This window comes from Dipodomys merriami, unplaced genomic scaffold (genome assembly GCF_024711535.1).
Source record: "Dipodomys merriami isolate MVZ:Mamm:240054 unplaced genomic scaffold, mDipMer1.0.p SCAF_11, whole genome shotgun sequence".
Taxonomy (NCBI): Eukaryota; Metazoa; Chordata; class Mammalia; order Rodentia; family Heteromyidae; genus Dipodomys; species Dipodomys merriami.
The window spans coordinates 47,099,947-47,127,511 of NW_027202382.1; the positions used below are offsets into that span (position 1 = coordinate 47,099,947).

Here is a 27,565-nt window from a genome sequence, read left to right on the forward strand (position 1 = left end):
AAGAAGGAGGGAGGAGCAAAGAGAGGAGGAGGAAGGGAAGAAGGAAGGGGAAGAAGGAGAAGGGGGGAGGAGGAAGGCGCCAACCCTCCAGACCTGGACAGGGCTGCCCCTCCTCTCCACCCAGGCTGCCACTTCTGTGTTCAGGATGCAGCGGTGTCTGGAAGGTTCTCCACCAGACTCCACAGGAGCCCTGGACGCTGTCCCGGAGCTGCAAACATCAGGGTGGCCTGGGGTTCTGGCCTGAGGACACTCTCTGGATCCCATCCCCGGGGACGGGAGGGGGCGTGGGCAGAAGGCTGCCTCCTCTTCCCCACAAGCCCCACCCTTCCCTGGATGAGACCCACAGCACCCCTCCTCAGAGCCCCGACCCCAGCCAATCTCAGCTCATACGTAGAAGTGAGTGTGTGCCCACTTCCCCCATGTGGGCAGCAAGGCCACTGCACATGCAGCATGGGTCTGCTGGGAGGACATCCATGGTGGGGGGGGGGAGTGGAGGCAGGGGCTGGACAGGGGTCCCAGAAGCTGGACAGACCCCAGTTCCTAAGGGTCCCGTGGAAGTGTGGCTACCACACCCGCATGGACCCGTGGTCTGTGGCTGGTGCCATGCCACGGCAGGTTCTCTAAGAGAGATCGGCCTTCACCCCACCCTATTCCCCTCTCTTCCTGTCCCTTCCCCTCAACTCGCACTTAGGCCTCAGATTCTCCTCCGCCTTCTGCTCCGCCCTCCCCCTCCGGTGCCTCCCCCTCCCGCGCAGGTAGCCTGTGCCGCACTCTGTTCTCTGACAGCTGCCCAGGCTTCCTTCTCTCCCACGGGCGGAGCACCTGCAGACTTGCGTATCCCTCAAGTACCTCACTAAACTGTCTTTCTCCCGCCTAGGATTCCTGCAGAATGGGACGCAACCCCAGGGAACACCACGGGGCTTGGCGGGCCTGGTCTGAGCACAATGCTGGTTGTGCGGGAATGAGAACATGAGCACCGGCCAGCGGAGAGCTGAGCTCTGGACACCTGGGTCTCCTGTGAGCCCTTGGGCACCGGGACGGGGCTCAGCCAGCCCTCAGTGAGGATGAACCCCTCCCACTTCCAGCCTTGTCTGTTGGTGCAGCTAGGCTGTGAGGCGTGGGGCCTGGAGAACCAGGGCAGCTGGTGGGATGGGCTGTCCCTTGGGCCACAGTGAGCTTTGCTGAGACTCTGTGCTGCCCCTGCCCAGCCATGGGAGGGGAGGATGGGCAGTCACATGTCCAAGGCATGCGGGAAGCAGAGGAAACGTTGGACACATGCTAATTGTGTCTTTCCCCATGCCTCGCAGGTACATGGCTGGGAAGGCAGTGGACGGAAGCTGGTCAGCAAGTGGTCCCGTTTATCTTAGCGAGGAGGGCCGTGTTTGAGTTGTGTGTCTGGTTGCCGTGACGTTCCTGCCAGCACCATGCCCATCAGCCAGCCGAAGTGGGTCACACATCCATTCCTCCTTGCTTTTGAACTTCCGTGCGATGACGGTGGATCGGAGCTCGGCACATGCCAGCCCCTGCTGTGAACTCTCCCCTCGGCCACCTCGGGGCAGCTCCCTGTCTTAATGAGCTGCAGGCTGGAGGGAGAAGGGTGCTGCCTTTCACCTCTGTGTCCAAGCCCAGCTGCTGTCTCCAGGGTGCAGGTCAGGGTAGCTGCACGCATAGTCACCGGAAGTCCTGCTGTCAGTCTGACCGTTCACTTCACTGTGACACTCTGTTCACGATATGCACTTTGGCGCAGCGCTTCGCTCTGTGGATTCCAGGCCCATGGTGCTGTGGAAGCAGGGCCTGATGGACCAGGAGGCTGCTCTTCTCATGGTGGACAGGAAGTCAAGAGCAAAGAAGGGACCAGGGCCCGGAAGAGCCTTCAGAGGCATGCTCTCAGTCACCTCCTTCCTCTAATGTAGGAAGTTTCCCCACCTCCAGAAGTTTCCAGAATCTTCCAAAATAGTGTCAGGAGTTCAGCACACGAACCTATGCAGGACACTGCATATTCAGACCATAGGGGTGAGGGAGCATGTGACTCCCACCTCAGGTGAGTCCACCCCATGAGCATCTTCATGTACCCCTGGGGTGCACAGGGTCCACGCCACGAGCATCTCCATGTACCCCTGGGGTGCACAGGGTCCACGCCACGAGCATCTCCATGTACCCCTGGGGTGCACAGGGTCCACCACGAGCATCTCCATGTACCCCTGGGGTGCACAGGGTCCACCACGAGCATCTCCATGTATCCTGGGGTGCACAGAGTCCACTCCACGAGCATCTCCATGTACCCCTGGGGTGCACAGGGTCCACCCCATAAGCATCGTCTGCATGTGGACCTGGCATCTGAGGTTCTCCGTGACCACCCTGCCTAGGCTGGCATGGAGGAAAACCGTTTGTGGAACACCCCCCTGGGCTGGACGAGGTGACACCAAGATGAATCTAAGAAGAGGTGCTTTAGCCTCCTGCAGCTTCTGAGAGGCCAGAAAGGACACTATGGGGGTGAATGGTGCTGCCCCCCAACAGTTACACCCTCCCCCGCGACTGGGAGGTGACCTTAGAAAGTGTCTTGTGGACCCCTGGAGCAGGGTGGCCCTGATCTGAAAGACATGTGACCCAGAGACAGACAGACAGATGCACACAAGGACAACTAGCTGTGAAGATGAAGGCGATGAAGGCAGAGGTCAGGGCGAGGCTTCTACAAGCCCAGGAATCGGAGGACAGTGGGAGGCTCCAGGGCCCGGCCAGCCTCCACCCAGGGCTGCCGGCAGAGCAGGTCCCGGGCCTCGGGGCTGTGGGAGCAGGTGGCTCACCCCACTCTGAGCATCTGGGGGTCCTGTGCTGACCCCTGCAAGGGACCCAGGGAGGCGGAGGTGGCTCCCAGCAGCACGCCCAGAGCTTTTCTTCTACTGAATGTGACACGTGTCCCCTGCCGTGGGAGCTGGGACAGAGCAGGTCCACATCAGGGCTCACGTCCTGAAGAGGTATCACCTATATTTATCGAGGGAAGTGCTCAGCATCAAATGTCACCCCTGCTCAACCGGCCTGCCTCAGCCTGGGACTTAGCTTCTTACCCCAGGGGGAGGACGGGAGGCAGGGCCAATGCGGGCAGCCCTGGGGAGGAGAGGCTGGAGGGGGCGGCAGCCGCCTGGTTCTGGGGACACAGAACACAGATAAGAGGGGTGCCCTCCCCAGGAGAGCCTCCCCTCTGTGACTCACGCCCCTTGAGCCACACAAAGCTCACAGGTTTTTTCCACTGCATGGTGTGGCCTCTCCCTCCCGGAGTAACTTAATTAGCTCTCTGTTTTCCAAACAGGCAGAGCGTGACTCAGCGCTCGGCTATATTTGTCGCTGTTCCCCAGGTGTCTGCGAGCCCCCTTCCTCCTGGGGGAAATTAGATCATGGGGCCAGAGATGAGTCCAGGGCAGCCTTGGCAGGTTGGGGTCTCTGTCCACAGGAGGCCAGGCACCCCCTTCCCACACCCCTCCTGCCCCCAGCAGGAGCTCCACTCCCCAGAGGCTGCAACTTACAACAAACAGCAAGGTCACCAGCACACTATTGATCCGCCCGCAGGGCAGGCACCGGGCAGAGAGGCCCGTGGAGCTGGCTGGCCCCTCTGGGGGTCAGGACACTGTCCCTCTGTCCTTCACAGGGCGGCAGAGCCCCGACTGCCCCTCGTCTGCAGATGACGGAGGCCGCAGACTCACCTGCGCCCTGGGCTGGGGTCAGTTACAAGATCCCCTCTCCACGTTCCCTTCCCGTTTGTCCTCCACCCCGTGGCCAGCCTCCTGCCCCCCTTCCTTCTCAGGCCTGGTGGGGGCTGGGGGCTGGGAGACACAGTGGCCCCCACGGGTCTCAGCAGGAAGCCAGGCACTGTGACAAGGGGTGCCTGGGACCCACAGCAGGAGAGGCTCTGCCACTGGGGGGAAAGCTGTTCACACACCTAAGGGGTTCAATCCCTCCTACCCTTCCTCCCCCAGCCCACCTCTCCCCCACCCCGCCCCTCCTCCACACTTCCCCACCCCGTCACCTCCCCCACCCCACCCCTCCTCCTCCCCCACACCATGCTCCTCCTCCCCCTCCTCCCCTTCCCCTCCCCTCCCCCTCCCTACCCTTCCCCTTTCACCACCCTTACCCCTCCTCCTCTATCAGCCCAGGCCTCTTCACCTTCACCCCTCCCTTCTTCGTCTCCTTCCATCACCCCTCTCCTCCTCCCCCTCCCCTCCTCATCCTCCTCCACCCACTCCTCCCCCTCTGGCCCCTAGGACTAAGCAGTCACCCAGCTCCTCCAGAGTCACTGCCTGGCAGGCACAGGTGTGAACCAGGACTGACCTCTGTGTCCTTCCCTTCCTGTGAGCACCTGCTCTGCCCCCACTCTTCCCCCATGAACACCTGCTCCCCCACCTGCTCTCTCAGGGCGGGGCCCTGGGGGGGACAGGGCGGGCTTCTCTCTGTCTCTGGAAAGGCTGTGTCTGGGCTGGGGTCTCCCGCATTACCCATCCCCATCCCTCCTGGGGCTCAGGGCCAGGAGGATGCTTCGCCCACAGCTGGCTCAGCTCTGTGCCTGCTACACCAGCTCCTGCAGCCCAGGCCTGCACACACATGTTCCTCCTGCAGGCCCAGAGGTCAGCAGCTCTGGCCTCAGGCTCCCTCTAGACCCTGGGGCGCAGCCTCTTTTCCTTCCGTCCAGCCTCCAGAGGCTTTCTTTGTAGCCTGTCCCCTCCCCAAGGCCAGCAGCAAGCAGCTCCTTGCCTTTCCCATCTGCACTTTGTCCCCACGTCTGCCACTCCACCCCACCCACCGACTCCTCTCAGAAGGTCCCTTGCAGTGGGCCATCGAATGACACAAGGAAATCACCTCCTTAGATCTTTAGTGTGGTCACATCTACTGTCTCTTGGACCCACAAGGTGCCCTATTCACAGGCTGTAGAAAGAAGCAGGATGACTCTATCTCCACCAGCCTCATGCCTGAATCCCTCAACCCAGGAATTTCATGTGGCACAGGAACTTCACCCACTTTACCCACTCACCTTCGTGGCTTGGCTGTGAACTCTGGAGGGCAGTAAACTCATCTGGCTCCTAGCTGGTCAGTACACCCAACGCCACTGCCCCAGCCACACTGCAGTCTGAGCAGAGCCCCCCGCCTCCCCCAGGCTCTGGCTGACTCATGAATGCTGCTCTTCAGCCACCGGCTGGGCACGCGGGACACCTGCCACCACCCCGTAGGCTGTCATGTGGCGCTGTCATTAAGGCTGCAGAGCGTAATTATAGATATGGAATAAATTACATGTCACCATGCATGATTACACCCTGTCTCTCCTGCTATCATTAGGCATCTAAGTAACGGGCAGATGCTCTGAAACAGGCCATTGATTTCCTCAAAGGCAGGGATGAGGGATACAGCCATCCTGGCATTATCAGAGGTCTCCGTGGCCTCCGGGTTCTCCTGTTCCATGGCTAGGGCTGACTCCTCACCAGCCGCAGGCCCCTGCCTACCTCCTCCAGCCCGGAGGGCTGGCCTCGATTCCACGTGCTCTGCAGCCTCTGATTTGGATTCAATCGATCACTCGTGAGTGGACACTGGCATCTGCTTGAGTCCTGTCTTCTCACCACACACCATTTAGAACTTCAACAGCGGCCCACAGCTTTGCCAACTCATATCCCACAATCCTGTATGCCAGTGCCCTTGGCTGGAGGAGGTCACAGAGTCACCGTCCATGGGGCGCTGTCCAACAGCCTCTTTTATGGAGCTAGTCACCCACCTGGCCCTCCATTTGTAAAGGAGTGGATTGCAAGAGTCCCTTGTTGTTGTTTTTCCTTCCTTTCTTCCTTCCTTCCTTTCTTCCTTCCTTCCTTCCTTCCTTCCTTCCTTCCTTCCTTCCTTCCTTCCTTCCTTCCTTCCTTTCTTTTCTTTCTTTCTTTCCTTTCTCCTTCTTCCTCTTCCTCCTCCTCTTCCTTCTTTTCTTCCCGTTTTGTTTTTTTTTGTGGTACTGGAGACTAAACCCAGGACATTGCATTTGTTGGGCTACTGAGCTACATCTCAAGCCAAGAGTCTCTCATTTTTAACATGTTTCAAGCTCTGTGCTGGGCTGGGTGCTGGGCTGGGCTGTGTATCTCACCCCAGCGGTCCTGCCAACCCTGGGGAAGATGACGTGGCTGAGGAAGGGCATGTCACCTGCTTGGCCTCTCCAAGGCCAGCACTGCCCAGGTTAAACTGCGAGGCACACAGACGTCTATATACCAGTCCTTCCTTTTCTCATATTCTGCTTCCCTGGGATCCCCAAAGCCACATTTCCCAGCCTCCCCTGCGCGAAGGCTCCAGCCATGTGACCCTCTTTGGCCCTTGAAATGAGAGCAGGGCCTTCTCTTTCTGAGAACTCTCTAGAGGCTCAGTGAGGGAGGATCTGCTGGGTCCCTTTGGACCTCGCGAGGAGAGTGTAAGGAAAGCCCAGGCCATTTGTGAAGTTCTGGGGTTAGGGCTGCTCCTGCTGCGGTGAGGTGGGGCGGCGCTCACTTCTTCAAACCCTAGTAGATAGTAAACCAGCACAGGTGGTCTCAGGGAGTGCAGGTGTCCAGAAGGTCAGGGGCTGTGGCTGAAGTGAGCCAGGCTCAGGCCCCGTGGCTCTCAGAGCAGTGGAAGCACGGGAAGCATTCCGAACCCTCCCGGCCTTCACTTCACCTCGGCAGGTGTTTCTTAGGAAAGCTGCCCCTCCCCTCCCCAGCATCTGTCCTGAGCCCTGGGGCAGCCTCGGGACACTTAGACTGCCTTTTCTCCATTTTGAAGTCAAACATTTATTATCCAGAAGGGAGGAGGGAGGCGCCTGAACTCATCGCTCTGATTTATAAAGTCAGCGATTCTGCGAAGCACAGTGTGCCCAGTGTTTTATGTCGTCCTTTTACACGTACAATCCATTTTACGACTTGTTTAAGAAAGAGACAGGAAAATGCATGCTCTTCCCCACGTAGGAAATCGACAAGCCCAGCATCTCCAATCAATAAAATCATATTCTGCTGACTTTGAGCAGGAGGCTGAACTGTCATCTTGGGGGGCTGCTGATGTGTCAAAAAGCGATCTGGCACTGTGCAGAAACAGATGGTCCAGGGTAGGGCCAATGCCTCTCAGAGAAGCCTGGGGTGTGGTGTGTGTGTGTGTCTGTGTGTGTGTGTCTGTGTGTGTGTATGTGTGTGTGTGTCTCTGTGTGTATGTGTGTGTGTGTCTGTGTGTGTGTGTCTGTGTGTGTGTGTCTGTGTGTGTGTGTCTGTGTGTATGTGTGTGTATGTGTGTGTGTCTGTGTGTGGTGTGTGTGTGTGTGTGTGTGGTGTGTGTGTGTGTGTCTGTGTGTGTGTGTGTCTGTGTGTGTGTATGTGTGTGTGGGGGTGTGTGTGTGGGGTGTGTGTGTGTGTGTCTGTGTGTCTGTGTGTGTGTGTGTGTGTGCTGTGTGTGTGTCTGTGTGTCTGTGTGTGTCTGTGTGTGTGTGTCTGTCTGTCTGTGTGTGTGTGTCTGTGTGTGTGTCTGTGTGTGTGTCTGTGTGTGTGTGTGTGTCTGTGTGTGTGTGTCTGTGTGTGTCTGTGTGTGTGTGGGGTGTGTGTGTGTGGTGTGTGTGTGTGTGTGTGTCTGTGTGTGTGTGTGTGTCTGTGTGTGTGTGTGTCTGTGTGTGTGTGGGGGGGGTGTGTGTGTGGGGGGTGTGTGTGTGTGTGTGTGCGCGCGTGTGTGTGCGCGCGCGTGTGTGTGTGTATGTGTGTGGGGTGTGTGTGTGTGTATGTGTGTGTGGGGGTGTGTGTGTGTGTCTGTGTGTGTGTGGTGAGTGTGTGTGTGTCTGTGTCTGTGTGTGTCTGTGTGTGTATGTATGTGTGTGTGTGTGTGTCTGTGTGTGTCCCCATCTTGGTGTGTGTGTGTGTGTGTGTGTGTGTGTGTGTGTGTGTGTGTGTGACCCCCTCTTGGTTGCTGCCAGGTCTCTGGGAGTAGGCTGTAGCATCTCAGATTGCCTGTTAGCGACACTCCATGGGGAGTAGGAGGGGGAGTGGATGGCAGCCCTCCCTTTATGCACTATGCTAACCTTTGCCATACCCCTCCAGAAGGAAGGTCTCCCTGCTTCTGCTTGCATTCCACTGGCAACACGAGGCTCACCGCTGATGGGAGGCTCTTCCTGCAGAGCCAAACCTCCTCCTTCACCTCCGCCCTGCTGCTGGCTCCCTGTCCCATCTTGTCTCACCTGGAAGTGGTGGCTGCCAAGGCTCCAAGCAGAGGTATAAGCCAGTGTCTCCCCGGGAACCTGAGCTGGCAGAGCTGCCTTCAACACTTGGTTCTTGCCAACCCTGCTTGCCAACTTGGTTCTACCTGAACATCTTAGCTCCCTTGGTCACCCCAAATGGGAACCTTCTTCCCCACCCAGGTCAGCCCCGCACTGTCCTCCCTGGATCTGCCTCCAATGTTCATCTGCCTGGTTCTCTCCACCCAGAAGTTGGAAAGACTTCTCCCCACCATCTTTGTTTCCCATTCTCCACTGTGCTCAAGGCCAAGCTAAGCTCCTCCTCCAGGAAGCCTACCAGGTGCCTCCTGCCTGTCTCCCCGCTGCATTTCTCCCAGAGACCCCGGCTCTTTCCCTTAAGGATGGCTGTGGCTCCTGGTTCATAAGGGCTGTGTGTTGGAGTTGTGCCCATGCTGAGTGCAAAGCTTAGCACCACTAGGCTCTGACTTTGAGTCCTTGTGCTACATGGTAAGCAGAACAGGCATGGGGAAGTGGAGCAAGAGGGACTCTGCTGCTGCATGATGGGTAGAGAGGGCAGGGAGACCATGCAGGCCAGGCTCTGTTGCTGTTGCATGATGAGTAGAGAGAGCAAGAAGGCGGTGCAGGTGGGGCTCTGCTGCTGCATGATGGGTAGAGAGGGCAGGGAGACCATGCAGGCTGGGCTCTGTTGCTGTTGCATGATGAGTAGAGAGACCAAAGAGGTGGTACAGGCTGGGCTCTGCTGCTGCATGATGGGTAGAGAGAGAGAGAGAGAGAGAGAGCAATGAGGTGGTACAGGCTGGGCTCTGCTGCTGCATGATGGGTAGAGAGAGAGCGAGAGAGAGAGAGCAATGAGGTGGTACAGGCTGGGCTCTGCTGCTGCATGATGGGTAGAGAGAGAGAGAGCAATGAGGTGGTACAGGCTGGGCTCTGCTGCTGCATGATGGGTAGAGAGAGAGAGAGCGATGAGGTGGTACAGGCTGGGCTCTGCTGCTGCATGATGGGTAGAGAGGGCAAGGAGGCCGTGCAGGCCAGGCTATGACTACTCTGCACTTTGTGCCGCCCCAGCATGTGGGGCGGGGTAGGGGAGACTGAGAGAAGTTCCGCCCTCTCTGCTTAGCCCAGCCACTGTCCCAGCGTGGGAGAGCATCAGAGAGGCGCTCCTGATGGCCAGTACAGGCTGCTCTCCTCCTCAGGACCAGAACTACCGTGGCCTCAGACGGTGCAGTCGGACTATCCTTGACCCACAGTACTCTGTGATCTGACAGAGGGTGCCTTTCCCACGTACACCGCCCGCCTGAGTCCCGCAATGCAGCCCCTCACCAGCCCCACCAACCCCGGGCTTCCCTGCCCCCTCAGTGCCCACCCCCATCTCCCTGCCCTGACCCCTGGTGGGTCTCCTTTATTGTCAGCCCTCTCCCTCACAAAGCCCCGGCTCACTGGCTGAGCCCCACAAGTTAGCTGTGCCCCCAGTACATCAGGTCTAGATTCTGCTGTTGCCCACTCGGGGATTCCCCCAGGGCCATCCCCAGTCCCTTAGGCCATGCCTTTGTCCTTTGCCCCCCTCCCCTTCCTGCTCACCTTTTACAGCCCTGTTCGTACCTTAGCCCCTCCCCTACCCTTTATGGGAACATCTGGCGTGGCCTTCCTCCAGAGTCCCCCTGCCCCTCCTCCCCTAGTCCCAACCTGAACACCACCGGCATCCCGCTGCACAGAGACAGTCCCAGCAGGTAACTGAAGGCCACCCTGCAGGCCCCTAGAAGATCAGAGCTCCCTCCAGATTCCTCCTCTTTGAATGGCTGGGAGACTTGGCCACCCTGCCACTTGCCGGTGTCACTCAGCACTCTGGGTGGATGATGGTTGTGCCTGATGCCCTGTGACTGCTTCTCAGGCCCCTGCCCTCCCACAGAGCCGTGGGCTAAGGGGGGCGGTGAGGAGGTGGGTGTAGGCAGATGTTACCAGAAGCACACAGAATAGCACAGAGTGAAACTGCTGGGAGAAAAGCAATTTGTTAGTATCATTCTCCCAACAACCAGTTGCATCTAATCAAACAATGTTTTCTGTATCTCAGAGCTAATTTATTTTCAGGATCAACCTTCAGAATTGTTTCGCATTGGGATCTGTTTTCTGCTGCTTGGTATCTACGCACCTTGTCTCAATTTTGCATCACATTTTGGCTGCTCTGAATAATTCACACACACCAGATCGCATCTCACCCTACTACCTAGCCTCAGTGGGAGAGCACACACGTGGGGCGGCATTGGGGCCGGGGCCAGCTTCCTTCTTGTCTTCCCTGAAGATGAGCCTTGGGCACGGTGGAGATAGAGCAAAAGACAAGAGATCGTGGGCCTGGCTCCAGTGTCCTTTCCAACATGCTCTTACTCTCAGTGCCATGAACAAAGTGAATCCAGTGTATCTCACAGAATCACAGCCCAGAAGAGCTGATATTTAATAGCAAGGAACTGTCTGGGGCTGAGCAAGAGCCAGAACCACACCAGCTCCTTTCTCGATAAGTTTCATGGTCTTCCCTGCCTGGGCTGGCTTTGAACTGCAGTCCTCGGATCTCAGTCTTCTGAGAAGCTAGGATTACAGATGTGAGCTACCAGCACCCAGCCATTTTGTGTTTGAATGAGTGATGAAGCTGCTGGCGTCACAGCCAAGACCTGGTGCCTTGTAACCACCACCTGGAGCTGTCTACCTCCTTGGGGGTCTGAAGACCCCCGGTCGGGGACCATTGGCACAGGGATCTACACACCGGACCTACCTGCATGCAGGAGCTACCTCTTCCAGGAGCAACCTCTATGCAGGAGCTACCTGCAGAAGGGAGCCGTGGGGTCCCACACGAGGCTGCTCCCACCCAGCCCACTTAGATCAGTGCAGACCATGGCTTTCGGGAGCATAGAACCCAAGGAGGTGCATCACCTCTAGTCCTAGCTGAGCCTCAGCCCAGCTCTGGGATCCGAGAGCCAGGCTAAGAGCTGCTGAAGTTTAATTGAATCTCTCCTTTTCCGGCCCTTCCTGAGTTAGCACCGGCTCCTCTCACTGACCTGGTACAGCCTCTGTTTGTCTTCTTTATTATGACCTGCCACAGCCAATTTAGCAGGGACAACCGTCCAGCGTAAGCGAGACAAACAACCCAGGAGCAGATAGGAAGCTCATCCCTCTAATTAAAGCAGGCAGCAGCGGGAGGCAGGCGGCCGGTGGAGGGGTATCCAGGAGCACCTCCGCCTCTCTGCTGCATCAGGACTGCAGAGAGGGGGTGGGGGGTTGGGGTGGAGGAAGGCACCTTGCAGGTCTGCCCGGGCTGTGGATGTCCTTCATGAGCGGAGCTGCTACCCCGGGCAGGGGCAGGGGCAGGGCCCGGGCGCAGGCGGGGGGTGGGGGCAGGAATCACGAGAATTCAATAAGCAGAGATGAAACAACCAGGCACAAACAGCAGCAACATCATTCTTGGCGACCTTATTTTCCAGCCCTTAGCGGGAAGGAAAAGATCAATAAGGAAATTACTGTTCCTTCCTCCAAGTCCATGGCTGGCCACGCTTGGTCTCAGGCCTCCAGAGGCCTGAGTCAGGAGAAGGAAAACAGTCTTGGAAGGGGAGGGGGAGGGGGAGGACAAGGAGGGGGAGGGGATCTCCACCCAGGGACTCCGGAAACTTGCCAATTAAAACACATCTGGGTGACATCATACTGATTTCTCCTTCAAGATCCCAGGGCTGGTGCCTGGGGACATGGGTCCCATCTGTGAACTATCTAGCTACCTTATGCAGACCTTAACTAGTCTCTCTGGGCCTCCTTGTCTTTACCCGTAGAGTAGAGCGGGGATAATAGCGTCTCTGAGGCAGAGTGAGGGGCATCATGGCATCCGAGAGCATCACCAGGCAGGCAAGGGGAGCTGGAGCCATCCTGGAGCCGTGGGCCCAGGACGGGCCTGGCCTCAGGGCACAATCTGCCCCTCGTCATTCATTGTGACGCCTGCTGCTTCTCCAGCCAGCCTTTGGGTGGTGGTGCCATGGGATGTGGCAGACTCTGGATGGACAGGGAGGCCTCTGGCACAGTTGTCATGCCCTGGGCGTTGGCTGAGATCCGGGACAGATACGTGTGGTAGACCAGGCCCGGGTGACTGATCCCACTGAAGTTCCTCTCCTCCCTTGCTGTGATCACAGGGGGCTCAGGCCTGGCTGGCATGCAGGCAATGGAGGGGCCCCACAAAGGCAAAATTGCACCCCAGAAGCAGGAGGACAGAGGGGTTGCTCCTGTGTTGCCTGGTGGCCACGTGCCTAGAAAGTTAGTCAGTTTCCAGGCTTGTTCATTCACATGAATGGCAGGGAGCTTGATGTTAGCCTGTGTGTGTGTGCATGCGCGCGTGCGTGTGTGTGCATGCATACATGTGTGTGCGTGCGCGTGTGTTCATGTGTGTTTGTGAAAGGCAGCAGGATGAAGGTCACCTGGAGGAAAGGTCTTCCTCCCCACCTGCAGCCTCTCCCTCAGAGGCGAGGGGCTGGTCCACCCCTGGCTCTGGTTCTCTCTGCCGGGTCCTCACCTCCGCGTCCCACTCAGTGTGGGCCACGGTGACTCACTGGCCCTGGAGCAGGAGGACACGAGGCCACCCCCCGCCACGCGCTGCTCCAGTGCCTTCTGCTGCCCGCTGTGGGATGACTAAGGAGCTGTGACTCATGGGCTCGGGACAGCACGCACACCCAGGGGTCAGCCAAGGGCAGCCAGTTTGTGGCCAACCCAGCCACCTGTCGGCCAGGACTGGCTGTTGGGTAAGCGCCCGCGTCCCTTTGTTCAAAGAGGAGATGCTGCAGCCCTGGCTGGTGAGGGGAATCCACACACCAGGCCTGAGAAACTCTGCAAAGCCTAAGGAATAAAGCACTGGGGTCAGGATGACAAAGAGCTATCTTGGAAAGAATGGGACATCATCTTTCCAAGAGCGTATCTATGCCTATATGAGCAGTTTGCCTTCCCAGATCCAACAGAGTATTTCCTAAATATGCTGAATACTCTTGGTGACTGTAATCACCAGGGCCGTGTTCCATCACATGCCAGTTCGGTAAATATGACTCCCCAAAACAATAAAGACAGCCAGGTGCCAGTGGCTCACACCTGTAATACTAACCACTCTGGAGGCTGAGATCTGGTGATCATGCTTCAAAGCCAGTCAGGGCAGGAAAATCCCTGAGACTTATCTCCAATTAACCACCAAAAAAGCTGGAAGGAGAGTTGTGGTTTGAATGGCAGAGTACCACCTTGAGTGAAAAAGCTACAGGACATTGTGAAGGCCCTGAGTTCAAGCTCCAGCACTGGCACAAAATAAATGAATGAATAAATGAAGAGTAAGGGAAGCCTCTTCACCTGCGTGGTGAGGCCTTCTTGGGGTGTCAGTGTGCCTGGAGCCACAGGGTGGGGTTCCCAGGGGAGTACAAGGCCTTCCTGGGGTGTCAGTGTGTCTGGAGTCACAAGGTGGGGTTGCCAGGACAGCACTAGCCAAAGATGCATTAAGAGAGAATCTAGAAACAGAGCAGGCACAGAGGGTTTGGTGGGGGAGAAACTGGTCTGTTCAGGAAATGGTTCTGGGATAACTTGGCAGCCTCAGGCCAGGATAGAACGGGTACCAGTTCACTCTGCAGAACCCCGAAGGCCTAGACCGTCCTGACACAGGCAGGAAGTCTGCCTGCTCCCCCAAAGACCCTTACAGCTGAGAGGAGGGGAAACAGGACAGACTGTGACTCAAATGCCAAAAGTATCAAACCAAAAGATACCCACCACCACCCAAATCAAGAGATGAGCGGCAAAGTCAGCAATATTTACAGTGTACAACACAGAGTTTTAAAGACTGGCAGCCCACTCAGAGAAAGCTCTTGAAGTTTGAGAAAGAAAAGAACAAGAACTGAACAGATGGTTGAGTACCGATGATTCGTGCCTGTAATCCTAGCGACCGGGGGGATCATAGTGTGAAGAAAGCACCCTCCCTGAAAAGCTCATGAGATCCCAATCTCAACCAATAGCTAAGCACACTGGCATGTACCTGTAATCCTAGCTTCTTGAGAGAGAGAGAGGTCAGGGAGATCACAGTTGCAGACCAGCTTTGGCCAAAAAAGAAAATGACAAAGTTTGTGCAATTCCATCTCAATTCTTGTCATTCCAGCTCCAGTGGGAAGCTTAAATAGAAACATCACAGTCCAAGCTTACCTGAGCAAAAAACAAGATCCTATCTCAAAAAGTAATAAGAGAGGGGCTGGGACGGTGGCTCAGTGGTAGAGTGCTTGCCCTGCATGCATGAGGCCCTGGGTTCGATTCCTCAGCACCACATAAAGAGAAAACAAAAAGGGCTGGAGGAGGCATGCCTCACGTGCAGAATGCCTGCCTAGCTAATACAAAGGGCTGAGTTCAAACCCCAGTACTACCAAAAACCAAAAAGGGCAGAACAGATAAAAAGTGGACAAAAAATAAGAAGTAAACTGCAAGTTCACAGCAAACCTGGAGCTAGAATGATCTATTTAGTCCTCCTGCTGCCCTCAATGATGGTGCCATGGGCCTGGCAAACGAGGGCCTGGTGACCGGCTGCCCCCCTGGACTTCCACGAGCCCCCCAGACAGACCACTCCTTGGGCTGATCATCTCCTTCCGCGCACTGACAGAATGCAGCGGGCCCCACACCTGATTCTCTGACTTGTACCAGCAGGCAGAGAACCTGCAGGGGCTCCCTTCAGGGATGCCCCATCCCCCCACCCCCCAGGAAATCAGGAAAGTTCTGGACCCAGCTATGAACAGAATCCCATGTGTCCATTCTGATCTCTAAGCACCCTGCAGAAATGCCAGACTTTGACTCCAGGTCAAACTTTTAATAAAGAAAATCCATCCACAGATGTTCTGCCATCAGCCAATATATTCAGTTATTGGAATTTGGGAGATTCAGTGGCAGGCGGTTGTTTTATTTGCTCTCTGGATAGAATCATTTTTCTCGCGTATTTAATCTCCTGGAGGAATACTTTCCCTAGCAAATAGTCAGACTGAGACAGCAAATCCATGCCGGACCTATTGGGTCATTATTCTGTCTTCCAGTGACTCATACGACAGGTATTTGTACGTTTGTATTTTACTGTGTCATTAAGGGAAAATTAGGCAGAAGTCAGCCCATAATGACAGCCTGTAATTACAGAACAACCTGCCTGCTGGCGCTTGGACGGGGCTCTATCACACCCCGAATAAAGTCAGTGGCCTTGCGGCTGAGTCCCTGCTTTATTCAGATACAGGGCTTTTATATTAATAGCCAGCTCCTCTGTCCCATGGGGGGATTTCGTATGCCGCCTCGCTTCGTGATCATTTGTAAACATGAAAGTATGAGAATGCCTCCCACTTCTCCAAGTTCTGATTGGAAGCTGGCCCTGCAGTAGGGCGCGAGGCTGCTAGCTAATGAGGCTGTAATTAAGGATTAGCTTCTCTCCCCTCCTTCGGGTCACGCGGCACATGGCCGTAGATGATGGGGCGGGGAGGGGGGGGGAGGGAGGGATGGGAATCACTCACTTTGGATGCCCAGAATCCCTCCCTCAAATCCCCAATTGTAGATCCTGGGAAGAAGGGGCTCTCATGATGGGGCCATGGGGGGGCTGGGCCCAACAGAGGAAGTGCCGCTGTCAGTGGAAGCAGGGAAGTGGTTTCTCTGTGTGGCAGCCTGAGCTGCTCATGGCTACCTGCCACTCAACCTCTGAGGAAGAGTCTTCAGGACCCTGGGGTCCCATGAGTGACTGGCTGAGTTCTCACCTCCAGAGCTCTCCACCTTCATCCTGTGCATGGTTGCCCGGTCCAGGGTCAGAAGACAAAGACACCTGCTGTGGCCAAGCTGGACAAGGCCCCACATGCCCACCGCTGCCCCTCCCCCAGCCGGCTTCCATGTGGGCCTGGGAACCGATATGGTCTGTCCTTAGCAGTCCTCCACTCCACAGCACACACTGGTCAGCACGGATGTCCAAGCACTCCACTTCTCGGGCTACCAATGCCCTGCCGGGGTGCCTGGGTGCTGGCTGCTTTCCTAAGAGGTCGGTTTGCCCACTGGCTGGTTCATGTGGCCCTCCCTACTGCCCTGCTATCCGCCCCGCTGAGGAGAGGCGGCTGACAGCAGTGGAGGGGTGGTGTGAATGGGACAGCTCCCACCCCCCGCCAGGCCATGGAACCCAGTTTGGGCACCCTTTGGGTTCGGTATGGGATAGGAGAGTGATTTCATGGTGTGTCCTCTCTGGCTGGTGTGAACCCCCTGTATGTTCCTGCAAGTCTCCAGTCATTGATCTGTAGCATGTCTACAGGCGCCCCCAGCCTGCTTAGACGTGGGGGTCCCTTGGGATTCCTCAGATACTGTCACGTTTCAGGATCTCTGGGGCTCCAGGGGGAGCTGCCCAGCTCTTCAGTGAGATAGCTACAGGCTAGTTTGCCTGCCCTGATATTGTCTGGGAGCCACCTACCACATCAGGCCCATCGATGGTGGGTGGTGAGCCCAGTTCCTCACTGAGCCTTGGGAGGAGATGGATGGGGTACAGGAGTGGAGGGCGAGTCCCCAAGCCTGGAAGGCACCTCAGATTCACCCAAGGGGGTGGCAAACTCTGGGGTGGAATAGGACCACTACCCGCCCTCCCCAAAGAACGCATGCGTGAGGATCTGGAACACTCCATCACCTTAGAAACCCCCAGAAATGACAAGTGAAGCCAAAACAGCTCCTAATGCTTTTATTGTTCCTTAGATAACTGGAGAGTACAAACTTTCCCTCTTTTTTTCTTTAAATTAAAAAAAGGACCTTTCCACACACAATTGCCCTCATGAATTTCCTTCCATTGGAAACGAACGTTTCCCAAGACAAGCCCTTCCCATCCACGGATGCACAAGTCAGATAATTTAACAAGGAGAAGTCCCTCAATTATTATCCACACGGACTTGACTATGTCTCTATAAGGGTGAACACTGATTTTTTTTAATTTTTATTTTTTTTACTTTTTAGAAACAAAAACCATCCACGTATGAATCCAAACTACAGCATTGCATTACAGCATTCGTTGCATAAACTGAACACATGGAGTTACCACCTGAAGAATAACAGACGCACATTGCACAACACAGCTACAGGGTACAAAGTCCAAACAACGTGCTACAGCAATCACTCTACGCACGCCCACCATTGTTTCAGGAAATACTAGACATGGGTCCAGGAGCTACCAGGGATCTCGGCACAGTTAATCTAAGAGACAACAATGGCAGTTGGGATGGCGTGTGGGTTAAACCAACCTGTCCCTGAGCACTGCCCGCCCAGGTGCGGGTGCTCTCAGGCCATCGCAACTATCGGTGCCAACCACGACCTAAAGAAATGTCCATGCGATCCTAACAGTGGGTTGTTCTTGGGTGAAAGTGGCCAACAGTCATTGCCTTATTTCTTTAGTATGGTATTTGACCAGAGAGGAACTGGGGGATAAGGGGGACGGGTGGAGAGAACCAGGGGGCTTGGGGGCTGCAGTTCCAGCTGCAAGTACAGGGGTTTCTTCTGCAATCTATGGTCTTCCGGCTACCAGCGGGAGGAAGGCAGAGGCAACGCTACCCCTGGGTGTCAGAGTCGGTGTTGATGATTTCTCAACATTAGTCATCGTTAGTCTTCGTAGTATGATTTTGGTAGCTGGTTCACAGGAGGGGGGGGTCCTCAGCAGGGGAGGACTCGGACCCTAGGCGTGGGGACAGGAGGAGCTACAACTCATCCGAGCGGATGACATGGAAGAGGGTGACGTTGTAGAGGGTCTGGTGTCCATTGTTCCACGCGTACAGCGCACGGTCCTTGGGGTTGTAGTCTAGCATGGAGATGTGGGAGTACTTGTTCTGGAAGGGGATGTCGATGTACTCGTAGGTGGAGGCGTTGGTCTGGTAGGCATAGTGGACCTTGGTGCCCCCCGAGTAGCCATTGGTGACATAGAGGGTCCCGCAGATGATGAAGGCCTCGCCGGCACTGCGCTTGGGGTAGCTGGTGTTCCAGGTCTGCAGGATCTGCAGCGAGATGGGGTCCAGCTTGCTGATGACGATGTTCCCGGCGTTCTGGTTGGTGGCGTAGACGGCCCACAGCCCGTTCTCATCCACCATGAGGTCGATGTCCGAGTGGCCGCCCCACGCGTAGTGGTACATGTTGTTGTAGCCCGCATAGTCCAGGCTGCGCGTCTTGAGAATCGTCTCGGTTCTCAGGTCGAACCTGATGATGATGTGGCTCTGGAACTTGTTGAAGTAGATGGAGCCGTTGTAGACCACCTGCCCCGTGCCCGACCAGGGGTGCGGGAGGCGGTGGGAGGTGAAGTTGTCTGTGTTCATGAAGTCCACCATGGACCTGTACTCTCGGACAAAGCGGTTGTTGTGGTAACCGTCCATGTACCAGACCTGTGGAGAGAGCGTGCCTGGTCAGTGCTCCCAGAGTGGGGAGAGGTGGGAGGGGGCGTGGAGAGGCAGAGGGCCGGTGGGGCTTCCACGGGCAGGGGGTGTGTGGAATCCAGCCCCCACTGAGCATCTATAAGAGAAGGGGCTGAAGCTGGCGCAGTGGCACACTCCTGCCATCCCTGACACTTGGGAGGCAGAGGTCAGGACTGAGATGCCAGGCGAGACCAAGCACAAAGCTGAGACACCAAACTGTCATCCCAGAGACGTGTACACGGGCAGAGGGCAGTCCTACCCCCCCCACCCCCCCACACACAAAGGCTAGAGATTATCCCATCTTCCCTCCAGATCCAGGAGGCCTTGTTCAGAAGGGACAGGACTATTCTCCTATCAGAGAAAGGATATAGGGTGGCACTTGCATTTGTTTACTCTATTCTGGCTGAGGGCCTGAGAAAGGAGTTCCTGTCCTGCAGAAGACTCAAGGCTGGAATGACAGGGCTGGGCAGGGCACAGATGCTCACACACCAGGTAGTTTCCATCTGCAGGGTCAATGGATTCTCAAGGTCACAGGGAAAGGCTAGGGGGAAACACAGGGCAGGCAGCCTCTGCACCCCGCCAGGCCGCACCAAGGGGAACTGAGTCATCACGTCTGCCTTTGGGATGCTGGGAGTGTGGTCACCCGGGGTCAGGTCTAATCCAGGGAAAGTGGCTTTTAAAGAAATATGAGGTCTTCCCAGAAGGCTCTGGCTGTCCAAATCAAGCAAGATAACAAACGTAGTGCTGGGCCGGGTCTGGGGGTACAGAGGGTGATTTCCGACACCTGCTTCAATGCCAGTAAACCTGAGAACTGTCTAGACTTCGAACCAAACACTAACCAATATGGGAGTAAATGAGAATGCAGGGCAGTTAGCAGAGGAAATCTGGCAGCTAATGCTGCTCCCAGGGCATCTGTCTGGCGGTGAGACAGCTGCTTTATCCATCAAGAGCTCTAGAAGCTTCAGGAGAGATTAAGGATTCTGCTCCCAGGCTTGGCATGACACATACAATAAAAATTAAAAAAAAAAAAAACCATAACCTTGTTCCTGAGACATCCATTCAGATACTCAGAGGCAGATGTGCTTTTTTGTTTTTAATGAGATTTTTTTTAAAAAAACAGAAAAAAAAAAGAACTGGGTCTCATTTGCAGCTATTATCTCTCTCCTCCTTCAGACGCACCCTCGTGGTCATGGGCTAGAGGGGCACAGAACTCCCTTGATGTTGCTGGGAAGTGGTCCGACCCCTACCCTCTAATCCCTCTGCCTGGTTGCTGGTCTCAAGAACAGAGCTCTACTTCCTTCCTGCTTCAGCTCCAAAGATCATCCTCCCGGCTTTCCCAAGCCCACCTCTAAAAGAAGCCCATCTCCTTCCCCCAGTATGTCTCCATTCCAGCCCCCAATACGGGGCCCTGGATATTGAGGAGCAAGTGATTCATCCCATAAGAGTCCCTAAGGGTCCAATACCTCCTTCCTGGGGTGGTGTGTGTGTGGGGGGGGGGGTAATGACAGAACTAGTTGACTTTAACCTTCTGATGCACAATGAGACACAAGGTACAGCGCCTTCTGAAAACATAGTTCAGGTAGCAGGGGCTGAGTGTTCCCAGGGGTCTGGGCTGGCTGTGGCTCAGGGAAGGTGGCCAGGAGGCAACCTGTCAATGTGCGTGGTGTAAACACCCCCCGCTCTCCCCAGATGAGCCTGTGACAGGTGAGGAGAAGACACTCTTGCCAATGCCAGCCGTGTAATCGGAAGCCGAAGGGCCCTGTGAAAAAGAGACCCATGCAGTGTTCCTGCAGACCACTACTCTCAGTCCTCAAGCTCAGAGGGGACCAGAGCGTCTCCTTGGGGGCCAAGCGGCCAGCAGTGGCTGGCTGCTACCTGCCTTTCCACTTGGAAACAAGCACCTGCCCGTTTAGTTCCTCTCAGGCAGTGACCTGTGGCCTCCCTGGGCTGTAGTGAACCCAATTGGGGTTATTTCCACCCAGATCCCCAGGTCTGCTCTCACCTTGCCCCACAAAGCAGGTACCACCCCCAGGCATGCGCTACAGGGGAAAGCGAGTCTCCAGACAATCTTCTAATACCTCACTACCCCACGCCCAGGCCCTTGTCTCTGGCCCCTCCTTCTGCCCCAGTTCACTAAGAACGTCTGGCGGTCACCGAGTGGGCACAGGTAACTGGGAGATGCACACTTAGGCTGAGTGACTTCCAAGCTTCTGTGCCCAGCTTGGGGTCACACTACCCCCCACCCCCTTCCCGGACTGTAACAGCAGGGAATCCCTAGCCATAGCCACAGACGTCACCAGGCAGCTCTACAGGGTGGGTGGGGGTCAGATGACCAAGAATGGCCCAGCTCCAGGATCTGGGGGCTCATAAGCCCATGCTGGAGCCCAGGCCTCCCAGACGCAGGGGTGGGGCCCCGGAACCAGCCTTCCTCCTCAGATGGCCGCAGCAGCGCACGGACACACGACTCAACCCCAGCACAGGCTGATAGGGCCTGGGGGTACAACCACATGTCCATCTCCCTGGCCTTTCCTGGGAACTGGAATGAGCCTACCCAATCCTCCACCCCACCCACAAAATCCTCTGCCGGAGGAGACAGAACAGCTCCAGCCCTCCCTTCCCTTCCACGTGTGCTTGCCATGTCCGCTGAGGACCAGCACACAACACCGCCTCCCACAAAGGAAAAGCAGGCCTCCCCACATCCCGCCTGCAGTCTAAGCCTATGTGATGGTCCTTCCTGAGGGCACCAAGCCTCCTCATTTTCAGTGAGGAGGACCAAGGAGGTCCAGGACAGGGCCGGTGTCTGTTCCCGCGGTGAATCAGAACTTCCTCACAAAACACATCTGGTGCTTGCAGATGGAGCGTGGGGAGGCGCCCAGCAATGCTATTTAAAAGGCTTTCCTTCGGAACTTAGGTCCTAGTTTGCACTTCCCTGGGGCTTGGCAGGCATCGGTCATACGTCCTCCTGCGAGAACTACTCACATCAAGAAGGCTGATGCCGGAGAAGATGCTCAAAAAGGAGCTGTTAGTTGAAGGGGAGGAGCGAGGGAAGTGGAGACAGAGCCGCTCCCCAGAGAGCCCTGACTTCTGAAGTGAGCAGATTCGGTGGGGTGTCTAGGCTGGTAGAGCTGCAGGCCTTGCACACCGGCACAGCCTGATGCATTCTAGATAATTCCATCCTAGGATGCTAGTAAGCATCTGGAAGGCTCTGGCACTGTGCTAAGCTCTCTGTGGATGGTAAAGTGACAATGTTTTAGGAATTACACCAACCCCCCTTTGAACATGGGGTGGCAGGAGGGTCACGTGTCTCCCCTTCCAGTGTGAACTGGGTCAATGGTCTCTGCACAGTAGAGATCTCTCCACAGAGTAGCTGCAAGCCTCAGGATTAGGGACATGGATCCCTGGGGCTTTTGGGGTGGAACATAGCCCAACAGGGGTCTTGTGCATCAGGTGGGGTGCTCAGCCAGGCCCCACAAAGCCTTTCCTTCCTCTAACACTTGTGATGTGGACCAGGCCTCTGCCCAGGGCCTCACACAGGGGGACTCAGGACACAGGACTGCACATCCAGTTGGTTCTTCAAAACAGACAGACAAAAGCCTGATGCAAAGGCATCCCAGGAGGACTTTGTTAGGCTCGGCACACGTGTGGCCCACACGGCCCTCAGCATGCACTCCAATGGGGGGTCCCCCTGTGTGTTCTCCCTGCCTCTTGGCTCCACCCCTCTCACCGTGCCCTTGACAGCAGCTGGCTCCGACGCCATCATTGAGTCCTTTCCCCTCCCCCCCTCTTGTGGAGAGTTATTGATCTCCGAGCACGTGTGATCAACATTGGACAGGAGATTGAAAAAGATCAAAACAAAACATTACTGGTTCTGATTGGTGGTAGAACCAGGGGATGTACCACTTCATAGGCCGGGGGAGACCAGCCGGCCACTGTGCGGGGTGGGTGGGCTTAGAGCGGGCTGGGGGAGACCAGCCGCTGTGCGGAGCGGGTGGACTTTGAAGGGCTCAGAGCAGTCACCTGACAGTGCCCGTTCCTCCTGTTCCACCAGCCCCTGACAAAGGAAGGCCCTGACCCCACGGGTCTTTCCCACCCCTCCATCTGCTGCCAGAGCCTCCGGTCCTAGCAGGCAATGTAGTCATAAAGCAGAAAATAGATGTCTAATTACCCACAGTACCATGGGCACCCTCAGGACAGCCTTGCTGATGCACCCTTGTCCTGCCTGCAGAGCAAATGGGAGTCCTGGGTCCTCTGCATGTGGAAAAAAGATCACTTAACTGGACCCCCACAACCAGGGAGCGGAGGCCACACAGCCCCAGGGCTGGGCTGCAGAGCCCGATCAGTCAGCAGCCTCCTCCACAGCACCAACGCCACCGCTACTCTCATCAGATCCCCACCCTGCCTGAAAGGATTTATAGCTGGATTGTGGGCCTAAGCTGTGCAATGGGGGGGGGGAGATTGCAGAGGGAAGGCGGGGAGGGGGCTCCGGGAGCATCAGGAGGCTCAGCCTGGGAGGTTAAGGCACAGCCACCATGCCTGCCGCAGACTTGTTCTCAATGGTGCCAGGGACCCGCCTCCCAGGGAGCCCTGGGAAGGGCAAGGTCTTTCCGCACAGGTGCTGGGAGCTGGCTTCTCATCCTCCCCGAAAGGCAGAGGACCCGATGTTGGAGGGAGCTTGGAGGGAATGCTTGGAAAGGCTGGGGCACTGGCTCAGCGAGCCCAGACACCACGCAGACACAACAGTGCCCGGTGCCTTTGAGCTGCTTTTCGAGCATCTGTTGCCATTGTCTGGTCTTTATTTCCATATTATTATGATCATCGCCCGCATCTGCAGGGGGAAGGTGTTCCCTACTCCTAGCAGAGGTGCATTTTCCGGGTGGGATATGGAATAAAAGAACAGTTGGAACAACAGCCCATTAAATCAAATTAATTAAAATGTTAGGAACCTTCCAAGCATCAGCCATCGATGGAACTAGCCCTTTCCTACAAATGCTAGAACACAGCTGTAGCCCAGGTGCAGCCAGCCAGTCTGCCAGAACTCACAGGCAGCCAACTCGGGGCAAGGCTCAGCGTCCACGTGCCCGTCCATGGGGTGAGGCAGTGGGGTCTCCACCGGCGTCTGCACAACTGCAACAGAGCCTAGAGGTCTGCCTAGCCCATCTCCTGCCCACCTCCTTGGAGGGACCACTTCTGGTTTCTGGGACAGGACAACTATTCTGATGTCCCACCTACATGGTAAAAAATGGGGTCAGAAACTTCAAGACAGGCAACTCAGCCAGGCATTCCACTACAGACTTCCCAGACAGAGCTTCGAGGACCTGGAATTCCTCACTCCTCACAGAGGAGGAGCGGACAGCGCTCACCATCTGATTGTTCTGAAACCTGGGAAAGAAAAGGCAGGGGGAGAAATGCCAGACCCCACCTGGGAGGTCACTCCAGCCATGGTGATCAGGGTCACGTGGTACCAAAGGACACGGATCAAACTGCAGACAGCTTCCCTGCCTCCTCTGTCCCAGAGCTTCTGAGCCAGGAGCTGATCCATGCATGCATCCAGCAAGAGACAAGCAGCAGCCTCTGCCCTGGGCATCCACACACCCTTCCCCTCCCCCCCCCCCCCCCCCCCGTTCCCCCAAGCTCCCAGCCCTGGGGCTGAGCTCAGAACCCAGGGCCCAGGCAAGAGAGTAACCCAATCCCTCTCTACTTCTGAGGTCTGCCCAGGGGTGAAATGCCTAGGAAAAAAGAACAGGGCTTCTTCTTGAAATCAAAAAGGAACACCAGCCATGAAAGGAATGGCAAATGAAATACAAATGAGATGTCATTAAAACACGAAAGGCCTAATGGATGCTCTCTCCCTGAAGCTCAGGCTGCAATGTGAACAGCTGGGAGGTGGGCACAGGAAAGGGCTAGACTCACCAGTCCAGCCGGGCCACTTTGCACAGCCATGCCTAAGGCTGCCACTGCCCCCTCTGTGGGTGTGCCCTCCCCGACTCCCACCCTGCTCCCCATGAGTCTCGAGTTAGCACAGAGGCTGGAGAAAGGGACCCAAAGTCTTCCCAGGATGAAGCCCCTTGGTGAGCTGCCTGGGTGCGGGCACGGTGGAATTGGGGTGAGGATGGAGACCGGTCCTGCCTGGCCTCTGCCTCGAGTGGCCCCCAGAACAAGAGGAGGAAACACTTACCCTGTTGTCACCTTCTGGGGCCAGCGGGTCTGTCATCCAGGACCCGAACCTCGAGCCAGAGGTCTTGACGGTCACCGGGTCACTAATGCCAGTCAACTTGCCGCAGGCTGGAACAAAGCGCACAGTGGTCAGGCCTGGGAAACTGGGGGCCTTAGCCCACTCCCCCGTGGCACTACCCAGATGGCCAGCGGCCAAGCGGCTGCCTCCTACCCACAGACAGATGCAGGCCCTGGCTCTTTGGCCCCCACGCCAGCCCCAGGAGACAGAGAAGCCACACCTTCCTCTAAACCAAGCAAGTGAGGGAGGTATGTGCCAGCTCCTTGGGCCTCATCTGTCCTTGAAGAGCCCTGACCAGCAGGCCTGGGGACAGGAGGCCAGAGCAGCCCCTCTGGAGGGAACTCAGCCTAAGTAAGACTCCATTTTCTCCTCTAGAAGATGGGACAGCAATAGTTGAGGCTATGGGAGATAAAGCATCAGATGGGCCCAGCCTGCATCTTAGGCTCCACTCTAGACACAAGACCAGGCTGGATTCCTTTCACAGCAGCCTCGGGTGCCTGTGTGCCCACTGACCCTTGTATCCAGCCCAGGAGGAAGGCTGGTGGCCCCCCAGTGGGGAGCTGGTGGGCTTTTCTCCTTTCCTACAGGCCCCAGGCCCCTGGGGTCGTTAGCACGTGAACTTGGCACTGCTCCTACCCTATAGTGGTGGCTGGAGACTATAAGGGACGTGCCCAGGGACACTCCTTCATCCTCATCTGTGGCTCAGAGCTCCTGGCCCAGCCTTCCATCCTCCTGCAGCCCCATAGGCATCCAGCTTGCTTGTCCTGGGTGGGGCTTCACACCACTCAAAAACACCTCCCCCCAACCTCCAAGCCACAGAGCTCTTGTACAACACACCCATCTCAGCCTCCCTAGTTGAGTGAAATGCTGCCTCGCTGTGTGTGTGTGGAGGGGGGGGCGGGAGTAGTGGGTCCCTAACCTGTAGGTGCAGCTGGAAAAGGACCCCCTAATGTCCTTTTCCATCTCCCTCCAGGCCTTCTAAGTCCACAGGCCCCCCTTGAGGGCCTGCATTAGCGTATGTACACAGCTGTCTGCAAAGTTCAGAAGAGATCCGGTGCTTATGGAAGATTGTCAGCGACTTAACCTGGGGACCATAAGGAAGCCAGGATAATCCCTACAGCACAGAGGGTCGAGCCGGGCTGGGGGAGGGTGTGGCCTGGCTCCCTCGGTGCCAGACCTGAAGTGGGCTGAGCACACGGGCAGGGCTGGGATAGCTGGTGGGGAGGGGGCCGCTGGGCAGTGGGAGGCTTGGTGGGATTAAGAGCCTGTTACAAGCAGATGCAAACCCAGGGCGGAGCCCAGATTCCCAATCGAGTTCCCCACTCTTGTGCCTCCATCTGTAAGAGAAAGGAAGTGCTGGGCCCACTCTGCAGCCCTCCCTGCTCGCGGGAGATGCCTGGCTGTGCTCTCACAGCCGGGGAAAAGGGTCTGCCTGGCTCATCGCTGACCCCAAGGCCCCACTCTGAACAAACTTTGGTCTGGAAAGAGACTGGGCAAAGCAGGGGCGGGGAGGAGGGGGTGATGGCCAAGGTTAACCAGTGTTGATGCCTGGGAATGAGAAATACATTCTCGGAAATCTCATGGGCTGAGTCCTGGACCAACTATTCACGGCAGTGCCTGTGAGGGATTTGGGTGGGGGCTGGTTTCCTGTGGAGGAGGAAGGCCCTCGGAGGGAGGAGGGAGACCCGAGGAGGAGGAGGAGGGTCCACGCTGGACTCCACTCACACCTCCAGCCTTCCTGCTTTGCTGGACCATGGAGAGACAGCAGCTCCCCCTGAACCTGGTGCTCAACAGGGCCAATTTCCCCACCAGCTCTCCTCCCAGTCCCTCCCTACCATCCAGAGATAACCAAGGTGGCGTTGGGCCCACTGTGGACTTCCTGTGGATGGATGTGTGGGTTTGCATATCCATCCTATGAGCAACCTGGAAGGGGAGGGCCAGAGAAGCCACGGCCTTGCAGGGTGTCATGGTGGGAGACCCAAGCAGACCCAAGGCAGTAGCTCTTCTGACCAAGGGCACATGGTGTGCGTGGCTGTCTTGTATCGAGTCTTCCACGACTCAAGCTAGAGCTAAAGCTGTCCTAACCCGGCAGGAGGCCCCTTGCAGATCGGATTGTTTCCACGGAAGGAGAGCAGACATCTGTGCTGCTCATCACCTGCGGGCAGCAGAGGCGGCGGTGCGGGCCCACCCCAGCTCGGATGTCGGCCCGGGCCAGCCTTCCCTGCCAGCACCACACCCGCTCTGGAACACCAGCCCTGCCTTCCCTCTCCACATCCAGGACTGCACCCAGGCTTGGGCCCTCAAGACCTCCCCATCCTGAACCCCATCCCTCCACCCTGAGCTGGCAGGCGTCCCCCGATTTCCTGAGGTTGTCTACGTGGGCCTCCTGGCACACTGCTTCAGGCTAAGAGGGCTGCTCTTCCTGGCTCCCCTAAACTAACGGATGGAGGAGCGGGGATGTCGGGGGGGGGCTGAGGGGCACCCAGAAGCTCCTCCTGAGCACTGGGGACAAGGAGGGAAGCAGGGGGAGCCCCTTCCCCGGGATGCACCCCATCCCGGTGCTGCCCACATTCACTCCTGCCATGAAGAAATAGGGAGAGCAAGACATGTACCCTCAAAGAGGTCGCAACGGAAGCTTCCACAACATGCCTGCCAGCTTCTTCAGAGTTCACAGACAGGGGGCTTTGC

General features: G+C 56.6%; 1 protein-coding gene across 2 annotated transcripts in view; it reads right to left on the bottom strand.

Moving 5' to 3' along the window:
- Positions 1 to 16,921: 16,921 nt before the first annotated feature.
- The window catches only part of Olfm1 (olfactomedin 1), a 33,859-nt gene continuing 23,215 nt past the window's right edge, over positions 16,922 to 27,565 (bottom strand). For both annotated transcript variants that reach the window (XM_070014970.1, XM_070014969.1), the window contains exons 5-6: positions 24,821 to 24,927; positions 16,922 to 18,615 (exon numbers count right to left, since the gene is read on the bottom strand). In XM_070014970.1, coding sequence (XP_069871071.1) covers positions 17,941 to 18,615; positions 24,821 to 24,927 — 782 coding nt within the window. In that variant the 3' untranslated portion in view covers positions 16,922 to 17,940. The remainder of the gene's footprint in view (positions 18,616 to 24,820; positions 24,928 to 27,565) is intronic.